General features: G+C 37.4%; 1 protein-coding gene across 9 annotated transcripts in view; it reads left to right on the forward strand.

The window, feature by feature from the left end:
- Positions 1-16539, forward strand: part of MAP2K5 (mitogen-activated protein kinase kinase 5) — a 213835-nt gene that overhangs the window by 43144 nt on the left and 154152 nt on the right. For all 9 annotated transcript variants that reach the window (XM_073304431.1, XM_073304437.1, XM_073304432.1 and 6 more), the window contains 3 exons: positions 249-316; positions 4877-4925; positions 10291-10355. In XM_073304431.1, the coding sequence (XP_073160532.1) occupies positions 249-316; positions 4877-4925; positions 10291-10355 (182 nt within the window). The remainder of the gene's footprint in view (positions 1-248; positions 317-4876; positions 4926-10290; positions 10356-16539) is intronic.

The raw sequence follows: 16539 nt of genomic DNA on the forward strand, positions 1-16539 counted from the left end.
TACTGCGTATTTCTGTTTTTCTGTATTATTTAATTAAGGATTTAAAATGTAAGGAAATAGTATACTGAAACCCATCAGTTATATAGTATCCTAACCTACATACAGACAAGACCTCAATGATGGGTATGCCTAGCAACAAGCTAATTAACCTTCATAGTGAAATGAGAAATTCATGGCAAATTACAGGTTAATTAGAATGGTGTCCTCTGAACGCAAACGACTGATAGAGATTCTTTCCCTGCCTGCAGGTAAATACACGAGCAGGGTCTGCTAATAATAGCAGCTCAGCAGTCTCGGATTCCCTTCCAAGCAATAGGTAAGAGTCAATAGTGGATGTGGATGTTTTTTATTAAAACAAAATGGAACATGAGAACTGATTGGTGCATAGTAATTAATGGTATCAAACTTGAAATGTCAGATAACTTCATCAGTATGATTTTTGGGAGCGAAGGAGCACAATGGGAAAGAAAAAATAATGTAACCTGCCCTGTAGAACTTGTTACACTCCTATTACAGGTGTTCAGTAAACCTATTTTCTGCCGATAGAACTGTGCCTTTATGGGATATTTCAGATGGCTTCATCCTTCATATGACATTGACATACTGTATATGGTTGAGCCAGAAGTTTTAGTTATTTAGCAGGCTTAGTCATTCACTGGATATCTAATTCAAAGTGGTTTTGCTGAAAAATTTGGTCCTGTTAGGTTTGATGCTCAATTTAATAACCTTGCTAGCATGGGCTGGGATTTTGGAAGGATTCTAAGGGTATTAAACTCCCAGATACCACCAAAATGCAATGCGATTTGGCTGTCTAACTCCCTTAGATTTCTTTCAAAATTCTAGCTGTGGATTTAATATTACATCTTATTGCCTGTGAATGAGAGAACTGTTTAATATTGGAAAGTAGCTTCTACTGCACCACAGTACAGCCTTGTAATTCAAAGGCTCAGTATTTTAATTGGAATTTATACATTTTATAGTGCCCTTTCTACATAGCCCTGCACCAAATGTGTCCCCTTTTCTTTTTAAAAACCCTCTTTTAAACAAGTTGACAAAGAACAATACAAGCATGTTAAGATACGACCTGTTCACACTTGAGTGGAAGCAGTCTTCTGTTGGTACCTGCTAATATTGCAGTCCTATTTTCTTGATATTTGTGGTGCCACCTAGTTATCCTCTGGGGAGAGCAGAAGTACGTTACAACATTGGAGACAACGCAAAGATCATGATACAGTATGTAGCCAGACTCTGCAAGCCCCAAAACCACTTAAGGTGCCCCAGTCAGTGAGCACCGTTAGAGACCTTGACAAAAGAAAAATCAAGCACTTTAGGCAAGTCTGCTTTGGAGAAATCGTGGTTGCAGTAACTCAGTGACATATGCTGAGTATCACAATTGTGAAGATGCGATCCACGTCCTTTAGAAGAAAATATTTACTGTTTTCACTAGCCTACGTTGTACACTAAGCTAAGTAAATACTTTTCCTCTCCTTAGCATTCAGTAGTTTTCAGTATGCCATGTACTCTGAGATGGTTCTCAAAGTGCACTGAAAACGAGTCTTCTAGAAGATTGCGTCATCTTGTCTTGGTTAATTGCCATTCCGTTTCCAAAACCTTTTGCACTAGGAGTTGTGTTTTTGAAGTAATTGAAAGTCTCTCTTTGTTTCATGTTCACAAATTGTTAGTCCTGAGAGATGACAAGATCAACTTGTGTTTCCTTGGAAAACTTAATCTTTCTTTAAAGTAGTCTGGGAACAAAAGGCCTATTGAAGAACAAAGCCACCAAATATGAAGTCTCTGTTTTCACTGTTCCTGTTAGTAGTGATCTATGATCAGACACATGCACCTTTCAAGATTATATTATTGTGTTTGGTTGTTTTTTTTTTTTTTAAAGTTCACTAATCTGTCTGAGAGGATATTTCTAGTGGTACTGTTGTCTAGGCTGTATGTTGTGTGGGAGGATGAGGAGATCAGGTTGTCAGGAAAACAGGGGGACGCCTTGATATTTTGGGAGAGGAAATTACCTTGGAATCAATTATAGCAATGCATATTTCATTTTTGCAAAATAGTCTTCAGTTACCAAAAACACAAATACAACTGCAGCAGTTAGTTGTGAATATCCCACTAGAAGTGTAATGTCTGTGACTATAACTAATCCAAGATGGCTGGTACATGAGACAATTGTGTTGAAAAAGGGAGAGGCTATAAAAACAAATTGAAGTGGAAATAAAATTTCTTCTTTCTAAACACACAGACAGGGGTGCTGGAACAATTTTTATAGTGGGGGTGCGGAGAGCCATTTAACCAAACTGTAAACCCTGTATATAATGGAAACCACTTCAAGCCAGGGTGTGTGGTAGCATCCCCAACACCCCTAATTCCAGCACCTATGCATGTAGAGGATGGGTTAATTAGATTCTGGCAAACACTTTCCAATTAGGCTGTGTAAGACACGTATATTAAACTGGGTTCTGAGCACCTACTGTTCTCTTAAAATCTGTGGGTGTTGGAGGTTCTCAGAAAATCCATCTAGTTTTGTTTAGGTGCTAAGTATGGATTTAGGGACCTTACTTTAAACACCTAAGGATGAAAATCTTGACCATATACTTGAATTTTTACCACAGACAAAGCACCACTTTTATACTTACTTTCAAGTATTAAAAAATAATTGTAATCCAGTCAGAAGTTTGATCTCTTTAGCCCTCCATGGTAGTCCATATTTTACTTAGTTTTTGACAGACCAATCATTGCATATATGTAATCTGAACTTCTTGTATATTCTAATAAAATGAGCGTGCTCTCTGGAAAGGCATCATGCTATGCATCATGCTGGTACTTCTTCATTGCTATTTCATTTATTTCATGTAGTCAAGTTTCCAAAAGCTAAGAGCTTCAATTAAGAATTTAAGTTTACGGCTCAGAGTGAAATGGTACCAATATTGTTCTTAATTTTTTTTATTTGTATTTTCTAAAACTTGCCCTGACATCTCCAAGTTTCTGTGACTGCACAAAATATATATTTTAGAACCTTCATGTGCAGGTTCCACTATATCATCTGTGGTGTTTTAAAATATTTTGACTTATATTTTATGGTGAAATACAACAAAGATTTCTCCAACGAATTTATCATAACCACTTTCAGGGCACTTCCCATGCTAGATTGGTGATGAAATCAAGAGGAAGGATAAAAATGAATTGTGACTTCCTCAGGCTTTCTGGAGTTTTGGTAGTACTTTATTTATATTACAGTGGTGCCAAGAGACTCCAACCAATGTTGGGGCCCCATTGTTCATACACATAAGAAGACAGTCCCTGTCCTGAAGAGCTTACAGTCTCAATAAATAAAACAGACACAGGAAGGATGTTTTCCCCATTTTGCAAATGAGGAAGTGAGACACCGAGAAATTTAGTGATTTGCCCAAAAGAAGTTCGTGTCAGAGCCAGGAATTGAAACCTAATCTCCTGAGTCCCAGTCTAACCTTAAGTCTTGCCCTAACCCGAAGACTATCCTTCCTCTTAAGTGTTTTGCTTTTAATTTATACATTTTTTCCCCTAGTCAAATGATTAAATTTTGCCCTCCATGCAACCCTGTTGTCTTCAGTGGGTATACAGTGGCTTTTTTCATTAGAAGACATTTGGGTTTGGACCATATTTTTCTTGTAAATTTATCTGAACCTCCCTAAATTCTGGGGCTGCACAAGTTCAGAGATGTCTAGTTGTGGTGCTTGATCTATTATAACGAAGGGGCTGGCTGTGAAATACAGATCCAGTTTTGGAATCCCAACACCTTAAAAAATGAAGATGTACCTTTCAAGTCTGAGGGCTAGTCTACACTGGCAATGCTAAAGCCACCTCCACGAGGGGCGTAGAGGTGCACTGTCTACACTGGCACTTTACAGCGCTGAAACTTGCTCCACTCAGGTGGATGTTTTTTCACACCCTGGAGCCAGAAGGTTGCAGTGCTGTAAATTGCCAGTGTAGACAAGCCCTGAGTCTGTTTCTGCTCAGAACAAGTCATCTTATCTGCTGTACTCTGTTGAAGATGGACTTTAAAATGAGCAGGATTTATAAAAATACAGCAGTCTACAGTAAACATTATGGGCTGAATTCATCAATGGTTTAAGCTGTTTCAGCTCCTTTGACATCAGTGCAGTTGTGCCAGCTTATGCCAGTGGTCAGTTTGGCCCAGTGATCTCTGCTGAGGAGGTCAGTTCCTCATACATAAAGTATATTGCATCTGAAGAAGTGGTGTTTTACCCACGAAAGCTTGTGCCCAAATAAATCTGTTAGTCTTTAAGGTGCCACCAGACTCCTTGTTGTTTTTATAAAGTATATTAACCATCTCATTGTAACACATTGTGGTTGAGTAACACAGGCCTACATTTATAAATTACTGAATCTGCCTTTATAGCTTAATGTATTGGTAAACAGAGATATAATTCATACTGTGTACATTTTAAGGTATCAAGAGATGAGACCTTACTGGGTTTTGAACTGAGCCATGCAGCCAAGGAAAACTGAAGTAAAACCTTGTGTTTTTTGGTACTTTTTTATAAAACATTTGCTGGCGAGGGTAGCTTTGTTTTATTGACAAATGTTAGGCTGTATTTTGAAGAGTAGGATGGTCAAATGTCTGTCGTTATCTAAACTGCTTTGTAAAAGTGAAATAAATCTTGATAATCTTGAATTTTCATTCTTTCTGGACTTTTGGCTTATGCTGTTTGAGAAATATCAGGCTCGGTCTGTGTTGCATAAAGTAAAACATATTCAGCATGCCTAACCATAAGCAAAGGTGCTGTTTTGTTGGGGGATACGGTTTCAACTCAATTTCATAGACTGAAACTGTAGTCATGGAAAACAATTGTTTTGTATTTTTCAGCTTAAAGAAGTCTTCTGCAGAACTGAAGAAAATATTAGCTAATGGCCAGGTAGGTGCATTAAAATTCAGACTTGGGTACATGTATGACTTGTTACTGCCTATCTACCACTGTGATTGGCATACTACGTATAAGTGGAGAGATGCTTACTGCTCATTTAGTTGTAATGTTCCCTTTTTAAAACTGAGGTGGAGAGACCATGAAAACCTTCATGATATGGATGAGTTATGTGTCTTGATTTACTTTGATTGCCATAGCAATTTGCTTCCCATTTCTCAAAAGGTGAGAATCAGATTTAGCTCCGAATGAATTTAAGCACCTCACACACACATTGCACTGCAGCCACAATTTAGGGGAAGAAAGTTAATCAGCTTTGAGTAACTGAATCAGCTGCTCAGTTGCTAGAATGACCTTTGTATTTTCAGGGCAGTAGGCACATAAATATTTAGCAGGCTTTTGCAAGTGGCAAGAGAGAAAATTCCTTCTTATATTGTTTGGAGCTGCATCATATGCTGCATTATCAGAGTAAAGTTGTGGAAGACTTCCTTATCACCTACTCTTTTCTGCTCCAGGCATTCAGATCCTGATATCCAGACCTAAATAGTTTACACTTTCAATTGATGGACCAATGGACCCTTTAGGGCAGTCATTTCTCACCAGTTTTGATTCAAATAGATAGATCCAAAGTTGTATAATGACTTTAAATATACACTGCTAAATTAAGCTACCTAAAAGAATACCGAATTCTTCAGTAGCAACATAAATAAGTTTTAATGTTTGTCATAGTGAACCCCCTTTGATAGCCTTGGAGGCAGGCACTTGTCCATTGCCATCAAGCTTGCCTATTAGGCTGTATTGACTGAGACATCTGTGTCACCGCAAATAAAAGACTCTTATTGATTTTCTTAACTGTTGTTCACTTCCCCTCCATGTTTCGAAGGCTGAAATCTTAATTATCTCAGATCCGTATTCAGTGCCTTCACACAGTGACCTCTCCAAGTCTCATTGGCATTTCATGAATCAAGTAGTTGTAGTTGAACGTGTCAAGAAGATAAAGGCTGGTCTTCATGCTTGTCCTTCAGTATCACCTGTAACACGGTGATCTAATAAATGAGAGTGCCTCTTTAAAAGGTGATTCTAACAGCATCAGCACTGCAGCCTTGCTTATTTGGCACTGAATCCTTTGAATACAGCTTGGAATATATTTTTAAGCTTGTCAGCATTCCTAATACAAAGCCATATATGAACAAATTGATTCTTGCCAGGAAGGTCTGTTTATAATTTTAAAATATTTATAAAATAGCCAAACAGATAACTTTAAATTATATGAGTACCAAAAACATGCTTTTGAGCTTTTTAGTGAAATTTGGCAAATACTAATCCATAATATAAGAGAGAGCCATTTGGGAATAATTTTTAGAAAATGGAATAAGTGAACATGAATAAGATCACATAATCATGAATGGGTGAATAACCTGAATCTGACATTTTGACTTGTTGAAAGAAATAGAAATAAAGGCATTTTGCACAGCTGGATTTTAAAAAGTTAAAGGTTACCTATTTTAAAAATTCTCCTATGTAAGGAAATAAAATAGCTAAAATCTATTAGTGATAGTAAAGATTTGACTTATGCCCATCAAAGAAAATAAATTCAGAATTAGTGTTTTAATGCTACCCTTAATTCGCCATGCTGTGATAAGGGACTAGACTGTAAATCTCCAAAGAGGAAATGCTCTCTATTATATTGCATACCTTTTGTTATTCAGTAATTAGGCACAACTATATAAACTGGGACAGATTTTTGTTTTAACTTTGACTTTCCTTTCATTTTGGAGTTTGTCACACTTAGCATTAGTTTAACATAGTTTTTTGTGTGGTTTATGTTTTCAAGCATTAATGATGATATTCCTTTCCACTAGCCTCCACTTAGGTTTAATAAGAAATTCATATTAATCATTAAAAGAAGGGGACATGATTCTTCAAGATAATCAAATATTGGCAGGTTAGAAATAGCTTTCTGCCTAGGTTCATTGATATAGGTTATGTGATATAAATATTTATTTCTTTTCTGTCACTCAGAGTAAATGCCACCAATTGATTCAGCATTGATATAGTGTCAACAGTTCATAAGAAACATTTGACTGGCTTGTGTTTTCCGATTAGTCTCCGCTCTATAAAGTGGGATTTACTAAATCTCTTCAATTGTCTGCTCACAGAGTGTGACTGCTTTCTGAAACCATTACTACTTCGATTTGTAAAGCAAAGGTACAGCTATAGGACTTTGCTTCTGTCAGAGCTTTATATATAAAATAAGGATTAATTGAGCATTTTGCTTTTAATGATTTACAAGAGAATAGACACTGAGTCTTTCAGAGACAGCAGGTATAAACAAAGAGTGTTTTGTTTGCTGACCCATAATTGAAATCTGTTTTCACTTTTTCATTAATTCTGTTAATATCGGCATCCAATCAAGTTTGGCTTTGAAAGTTTAATATTCCAGGCCTTGCTGTGGAGTCATTGTTTTTATGTTATCATTTTGTGATTGAGGATTCAGTTTTCCCAGTAAAATACATAACTCACTAGGTATTTTTTGACATCTTTATTTGTTTCAATATATCAAGCTTTATGTCTGTAAGGTTTTCTGGTGTATATTTGCTCCACCCCAATATCTATTTCACCATCAGTTCTGCGCTGATCCTTTGTGCGTAACTGTCAAGGAATGGTACCAGAGTGACAGTGAAAGGCATGCAGAGTGAAAGTGGTGTAACATCACAGCAAAGATATGGCTAAGATTATTCACTTTTTACCAGTTAGCCAAATGCAGAAGAAAAGGGAAAACATTGGTATAAAATAACCCTTTGCTGTTTCTTACAAAATACGCTTGCATAATTACACGGGGAAAAAAAACCTCCCAGAAGAGCTAATATATAGTTAGTTATGGCTATCTAGGTTTTCTGTGTTTCTCACAGATCTGTTGTTTACAATAGAGTCTAAAGATGTATCTAGTATCTCACCCTGTGCCTAGTATCTCACCCTGTGTGAGGTGCCGATGCAATATTTTAAGAGGGGAGAATTCCTTGCAATTTTTTCCTCTTGGGTTGCATTTTTTGGTGAAATATAATTATCAGAGTTTTCAGCCTTAGTTTTAATACTTAATTGGCCTTTGGGTACTAATCTTTATATATCTTGAAGATTTGTGGTGCAGACTTAACTGCAAATAGACAATTTATGTGGACGTAACTTCTGCTTCAATGTACTTCCGTTTATCTCAGATCTCACAAGCGTCAACCTTGGAAATATATAGGAGAATAAATATTTCCTTTGATAAGCGAGTTGGTTGAAGAGCAGAACAAAATATTTAAAGCTTCACTGTTAGTGATTCAAAAACAGATTATTTTTAATCAATTAAAAACTCAATTTTTTGCTGTTGAAACTTGCTGAAAGTTGACATTTTAGAGGTTTTTATTGCATGTAGCACTTAAGGCCCAACTCTGCTCCTATCTTCAATGGTGTAGAATAAGGCTTTTGGAGTGGGATTTTCAAAAGCGCTGAAGCGACAAGTAACTGAGGTCCACTCACCACTGTGTGCCCCCTTGTGGCCAGGCATGGCATAACAGCTCTCACCAGGCTAGTGCCCCCTACTGATGGTCACTCTGGCACTGTGGTGATTTCTCTGTCAATGACTCAGCCTTCTGGCTAGGTCACAGTCTTTAGTCCACCCTTTATGGGGTCACAGTTGTCCAAATTAAAAATTCCCCCAAAAATGTCTTACCTCAAAAACAGAACCTTCTACCCTCCCGGGGGCTATTCCTCAGCCTCCCTCCTGTTTGATCAGGGTCTCTGCCAGGCCTCCCAGCCTGGAGACCTTCTCCCCTCCTGCAGGAGCCTTCTTGCTCCCTGCAGTCACTACAGATATAGTGGCAGTTTCCTGGGCTTCTCCCCTTTCACTGCCCCTTCCTGCTCTGAACTTCCAACCTTTATAAGAACCTCCCTCCAGCTCTTTCCCCAGCTGAGCTTTATCCCTACTTAAACCTGGCTTCTTTTACACAGGAATCACCTGATTCTTCTCAGGTGCAGCCCATTCTTTAATCAAGGTTGACTTAGCCTCAGGCACTCCAGCCCACATAGAGCAAAACACCCTGTTATACAATGTAAGAGCACAAGTCCCATTTGATTTTTGGTGGGATTTGTGCTTCTGAGTTACTCAGGTGTTTTTGAAAATCTCACCATTGGTTAATAAAATTAGCAGGAAGTTTTTTAGTAGCTGGAACAACTTGCACAAAATTAATAATTTGGTGTCAAACAGAATATAAATAATCCAAGAAATGAGTCTTTTTTTAAGATTTTGTGGTAGATTGCTAACAATATAATTTAAAATCTGAAACTATCCAATCTTGATTACTTTCTATTACTGTTCATCAATTTAGCATCCCTATCTTAGTTTAGGAGACATTACTGTGGACCAAAATTTATCATAATTGAAAGAGTTGTTTTAAAATAGACATACACTATTGTCAAAAATGGCTTTGGTGCTTTTGAATACTAAATTGCCTTATTTAGGATGTCCAGTGTAATATTCACTTTTGTATAGGAGAAGTGGGGTTCCTGGTTTTCAATCTGATCCAGTAAGTCAACAAACAAAACTGAACTAAGCTTTTATACAATATAAAAGAACCAAAATTCCCATGTTCACAACGCACGAAATTTCCTGGTGTCGGGAGAGCAGACCCTAAAGCTCCATGTGGCTTCGGGGGTCTTCACAGGCTCTGACTTCCCACCACCCTGTCTGGAAACTTGTCTCTGGGAGCACTAAGCATCCAAGGTAGCAATTTATTGTATAACTCAAGGAAAATTGTGTGTGCTCAGCACCAATTAAAACCAAATTTTTATTTGTTGCAGGATTGTGGCCTTAATTAAGCATTTGTATATAAACTGTAGCAATTCTATCGATACAGACATATCATCCAATTAGTATCAATTATGCTGATTCTACACTGAACTGTAAATGGACCCAAGTAAACTTTTCTGGCCATATTTAAGATGACAATGTTGGCTGGTTTGCTTCCTCCCCCTCACAACTTTGGCTTTGGTTATGTGCAGTGCTGGAGACCCCTTTCCTATCAGTATCTGTGACCTGACCCTCTTGAGCTATGTTATATCATTCCATTTTGACACCTTTTATCAAACTTTAATGAAATGACCCAGGCAAACAAATTGTCATTAAACTTTCCATCACTTTGTCCCTTGGTATCGTCTTTTATAAATTGGACAGCAAATGTTGTATTGATCTTCTCGTTCTTGCAGCTGAACTTGAAATGACCCAGACTGCTTGTTGTTTATGGCCTAGAGTTGCTTTTCCTTGACATTTCCATCCACAGCATGACATCTTTCTTGTTTTTCTTTCTTTCTTGTGGAGATGAATGAACAAGACATACAATATCGAGATGTCCTCGGTCATGGCAATGGAGGCACAGTCTACAAGTGAGTGTTGCATTTCGCTTAAATTTCTTGAAAAGAAAATTTAGCAAATCTTTCTCCCTCAGGTGTGCAGTATGATGGTGGATGGCCTTTGCTGACATATGATAAAAGACCTTAAAATACAATATATGTAATTTAGGCTTTTCTAGGCATTCTCTTTTTCACATTTGCCTTCCAGATCTTTCGAAATACTGGTTTCTAGGTGCTATGAGGACTGGTGTGTTTTTATTATCTTCTTCATATTTAGAGTTGAATCACTCCTGGGTGACAAGTTAATGGTCCACAAGTGCAAGTTTAACTGGCCTGAAGCATAATGCATTTTTCCTTCCCTCTTTTTAATACTGTTGTTCTTGCTTGCTTACCATACCCGTTGCTAGTTCATTGCTTGCAGTGACACCAATTGGATGCAAAGCTGTTATGATACCATTGCTCTGCTTTTCTGCAGCACTACAAAATTAGTAACCCTCCCCCATTTCTGTTGTATCCACTTCCCTCTCCTGTAAGAAGCTCCATACACAGACTGATGAATATGTTAAGTTATAAACTCCCCCAAATTTTGGTAGTGATGCTTATACCCTGAAGCCAGTTTTAATTTTAATATTGTAAAGATTATAATAGCAAAGAAATAGTTTTCTCAACGGGAAAGTCTTTCTCATACGTAGTGCAAAGTTTAAACTACATAATGTAATATCTGGTACTTAATAGTCTGCAGTGGTGTATGAAAAATATTCCGCTAGGAATTAAAAAATCCATACTTTGTAAGAAAGCCCTGAGGGAGTAATAAAGGTTTCCTCCAGAGAGCTATTTACCATATACAGAAACATGGCATCCCATTTTGATCTTGTTTATGCCTTACACATTTTAACTTTGATATTAACGTTTTTAAAAAAAGTTTTTAAAACCACATCACATTTATTTTATTTTTTAATTGGCCGCCAACTTTGCTAAGCTCCTGCTTTCTGTCTCCTAACATGAATTTTAATAAAAATGCGTTTTGGAGTCATTATCAGAGAAAATCCAGATTTGTTATGAATCTTAACAGATTTCCAAAATCAAGTCAACCTAGTGCATGGAAGGCGGTACAAAGACCTTCTATCATGTTCTCTTATTTGTCTTCTGGATATTACTTATTCTCTAGACCCGTAGATTTCAAACATATGTTTTGTAGTAGTGATATGCTTTTTCTCTTTATATTGGGGAGAGATCGTGGATTGATGCACTTTACAGATCAATCTATGGCTGCTGCTTCTTTGGAGAGAGTTGCTTTTCTTCTTTCTCAACTGGAGGATGAGAGCACAAACCGTTCTGGAGCGAGGATTGTTCTTAGAGAGAGAATGGATGAAGGGTGTGTGGGGAGATTGGAACTTCAAGGTCAGGACCAGACATAGTGAAGGAGAACTCATGTTTTGTTGCTTGTGGAGGGCATGGAGGACCATTTTAAAAAGGAAAATCTTAGTATCCAAGTTCCACTCATTAAAACCACATTTCTCATTGTTTCCCAATATTAGATCACCTTCTTGGAGGAAGTGGATCTAATAAGGCGCAAGCAAGGGGATATTGTCAGCAGGCACTATTCTTAGCCTTGTGCAGGATAAAAGATTTACCATTGTCGTCATTCTCTAAGATCTGATTGGAGCCTCAGCATGATTGTCTAGTACAAATTGGCAGGATTGTTGCACAGTACATAATTGCAAAAGGACACTTTGGCACATGGCCTTGTTAACCAAGTATCAGAGTAACAGCCGTGTTAGTCTGTATTCACAAAAAGTATGTAGGCCTGCTGATCTCACCATATTTGCTTAACACTGTTTCAGAAATACAGACGTGTCTGTGTCTCTTGCTTCTGCATCCTTAACATAGAACATGGGGTGCGCTTGTCACACACAGACGCCTTGTATGTATGTTATACATATACCTTGGTTGTGCTGTGGCCTTCACACCCACGCTGTTTGTGCATCACCTGACAAAGTGTGTTATGGAGTTGATTAAAGAGACTGAAATCCTACTACTGCCCCTCTAAGAGAAGGCAGAAGATAGTGATGGAAGAAACATGGCTGGCATCAGTGGGGAAGGAGAGAGGCTAAATAAAGTGTGGAGAACGGAAAGCAGTGATGGCAAAGTAGAAAGAAGAGAGGGTGAAAGAGGTGGGGTGGGAGCGGGAACTGCTATGAGGTGTTAGCATAACTAAAGCTTGATCCGTAGCCCACTGAAGTTGATACTAATGGGCTTTGCATCAGGACCTAATGGTGTACTTAGCTGCTGCCCTGCTCCTAAGGGATGGCTGCATTTTAGGCACAATGTGTGTATGTAGTTTATAAAGTACTGTGACATCCCTGGGGGTGGAAGCTTTTATATACATGTCAGATATTTGTATAATATTGCCACATGTACAACACATGTTCCATAGAATCCATATAGGAAACTTGGATAAAACACTAGGCAGCGTCAGTTCTGCCTGGCATGCCTTTGATGTTCTCTATTCTTCTAGGTCACGAATGGACAGATAAAGCAAAAATGGCATGAAAGGGGAGGCGTGGCACTTCTGGCAGCTCCTCTGCATGATAGTTCTTGGGTGGGCTGTGATGATGCCAGTGTCTGTCTTGTAAGGGTTTTTGGATATCTTGATTTGATATAAACTGGCTTTCCAAGGAATGATGTTTTTTTGGTGGAAAAATTTGAAACCTCCTCTGAGCCTAGGAGAACATTCTTTTTTTGTTTTCCTTTTTTCATTGTCTTTTGTTTGTGTGTTTTAAAATATAAAAAATGCCCACTGTAGTAGCTAGTTGATTTTTTTCTCATAAGCCGGCAATGTTCCATCCTGCTCCAGAGAAAGTCTACCCATGCTGTCTTGAGATCAGACTTACCATTCCTAAGGTTTGGTTTTACCATACACCCAAATAATAACAGAGCATAAACCTCAGCCCAAATTTCCTCTCCAAGCCCAACTGTTGCTAAGATATCCATTTCTGTAGGATCTCCCTGTGTTTGCTCCTAGATGTCCCCACTTACTCTTTCATTCTGGGGGAGTTACTAGCGACTGCTGTTATAAGAAGTCAGCAGAGTTAACTTTGTGTCTTTATACAGTTTGTTGTAAAGCTGGCCTACGTTTTTCAAAACTAAAAATTTCGATAGAATTTCGAAGTCATGAAAATTGGTAGAAATGAATATTGATGTTTGGATATATATTTTGGGGTGTTTGATTATGGTCCTGTGATGTGTTCCATATAAAATCAGTAAAACTTTCTTGTATTAGAGCATTTGCCTTTCTGTAGTGGGAATTGGTTCTTCCTTGCCAAAGAAGCATACATGTTGTATGAGCCAATAAGAAATTGCAAAATGTAATATGTACAGGTGGCTGGATTGCACTCCAGTAATGGATAGCAACTCACATGTATTTGATTCCAGTAAATCAATGAGCATTTGTCAGATAAAATTAATTACAAATGTTTGACTCTCTCAGTCTACCAGCATTCCATACGATAGGTTTGTTTCAGAAGGTAGCATACATGGTATTGATTTGAATGTAAAGAATGAGCGGGTATGTGTAGGTATCTTTTCCTTGTTTAATTTTTGTCTTTCTATAACTTCATACTAAGTCGTATCCATTATGGCAATGATATATTATCAGCATTCAGCAAACAAGATAGCATGTCGCAGGTTGCTGAGCAGAAATTTTCAGCTTCTGTTTCCACGTGAATTAACTATTATTGAAGTAGTTTATTGAGATTGAAGTATTGATCACTTTTCATGCTAACCTTGGCTTAAGGGAAGAGAGAGGAGGTGTTTTCGTTCTCTTTGGAAGACACTGTGTTTCATTAGAAAATATATATAGTTCATTTATTTAGGTTTTTTATAGCCTCCACTATTTTACTGCTTGGAGAAGGGGTAGCTTGGCTTTATTTTTATGATAGTATAATTATACTTCAGAAATGCACTTGGTTACTGTGTGTAGCAAAATTGTTCCAGTGTATTGGCTTGGCCAATATTGCTATACAAACAACTTTTCAGTCAATTGAGTCTGGCAAAAATCAATACTTTATAGCAATATTTCTAGTAAGAACTTGCTGAATCTGAATGTTTTTTCTTCTCTTTAAAGAAAAGGGATTTTATAATTGCTTGACTTCCTTTTAAAATTATTTTCTACTGCTTTTTGATGCACTATTTTCTTAATTAAGGAATGATAAGCAGCTACAGAGTTCAATCACTGCAAACACAATTAAGTGTTCTTGCTTTTTTTGAATGCATATAGTATGTAGCTCCGGTACTTTGTTGGGAGTACGCTCCTTACTTTGAATAAAGCTTGTTGAAAAGTTATTTGGAAGTTCAAAATAAATAATAATCCTTCCACCATTCTAGTCTGTTTTCATCATTAAGCCACTTGGATTTGCTCTTTGTATTCACTAATTTTAGGCCCAGTTCTGTGAGGTCTTTTGTACCCTCAGCTGCCATTGATTTCAGTGAGAGTTGAGGGTGCAGAATTGGGTCTGATATAGTTGTGGTGGTGGATTTATTAACTTTCCAGTTTTATAACAGTCTTTCTAATTTTTCCTCAGTTATTTTATAAAAGTTGATATGATGGAGAGTACAGGCTCTTGGCTGCTGCACAGCAGAAGAAAATATTTGTATACTACTGCATCTAGGGTATTTACTTAAATTGCTTTTTTGAAAAATAATTCACTGGAAAGTCCAAAAGGCATTTAAAGTGTGTGTCTTTCTGCTACGTTTTTTACCTCTATCATAGGTTCCAGAGCTCTGAGAGGCCATGTTTTTGTAAGACTGCTTCCTTACTTTAGTGAAATATTATGTTAACATTTTGATTCACAATGTTATGTGTAAACTCTGCTGCGGAGTCTGAGCAATAGCTGCACTAAATTATTGAGAACCAAAATACTGTATAAGTATGTATTTATAATGTAAATATTATATAGAAATGGTATTTGCCACTGGCAAATAATTGTTTTGTAATATTTTTCACCTGCATGGCACTTCTCAAGTTTCACAGTTCTCCTACTAGATGCTGAAACAAAATCATACAGCATATTTTTAATTTCATATTTTTTCATTTCAGCTTTTTAAATGCAGGTAAAGAAATGTCAAATGTTCAAATAAAATTAGAATTCCCTTAGGTTACAGTCAGTATAGTGTTTTAAAATGTTTGGAGTATTAAAAATATGTTTTGTGTATGGTGTATGAATCTACGAGTTTCTTCTAGATTGGTAAACCATAATAAATTGTACAGTAAAGTTATCTAAAATCTGTGAGTAAAATGTATTGGTCATCATATCACTCAAAATTTTGTTAAATCAGACAATTTCATTATTGTTTGCATAATTATGTGGAGGGTCTGGAGAGAGGTGGTTGATCCGCAGGCCAGAAAACTGGTGTGGCTGCAGAAAATGAATATAAATGTGGAGGTTTAATATTTATTTGTGGACAGTGTGTATTTTCAGTTTGCATCAGCAATTCACTTGAGCAATTTTGCTATTCACTTGAGTTGTGTGCTAACTTGAGTATATGTCCATTTGTATATTTTGTATCACAACCACCCTTGGGATAGGTCTTTGTCACATTACACACAACGCATGGCAAAACATCTGGAAGGTTGTCGTCTTGATCAAGTATTTCCCTTCTGAAAGCAGCATATACAAACTGTGCTATTTGAGTGTAATCCTCTGTAGGGTGAGAGGGGAAGCTCACTTCTAGGGTAAAGGAGACGGAGGTTATCCAACCTCCAGAAGCCAGAGTGGTGACAGAATTGTGGCATTACGCCCCATATTCTTCATAGTAATGTTATGATATGATTATGGTATAACTATGATGTATTTTATGCAAGAGAGGTCGTGTAAGGTATCATTGAAAAGGTTCTGATTTACTGAATTTGATTCTCCTATTTGTATGTATGTATCATTTTGGTATCTGAAGTTAGGAATATTGTCTATGCATCTACTACAAATGTGTTTACACCTAGGGAACACCCACTAGGCAGAATGCAATCAGTCTAGATGGCTGGCTGGGAAGGGCCATTAGGGAAAACAAGAGATCTTAGAAGATGTTAATCTCCCACCGGGGAGCCTTTCTGAGGATGCTACAAACAACCTCAGAGTCATGGCTGCTGTGTCCCTACAGGGGCATGTGATCAAGTCATCTGGTACTGGACTCCCATCTTGGAATACCAGTGTTTTTCCAC

Source organism: Lepidochelys kempii, chromosome 10, assembly GCF_965140265.1.
Source record: "Lepidochelys kempii isolate rLepKem1 chromosome 10, rLepKem1.hap2, whole genome shotgun sequence".
In the NCBI taxonomy this organism is placed as follows: Eukaryota; Metazoa; Chordata; order Testudines; family Cheloniidae; genus Lepidochelys; species Lepidochelys kempii.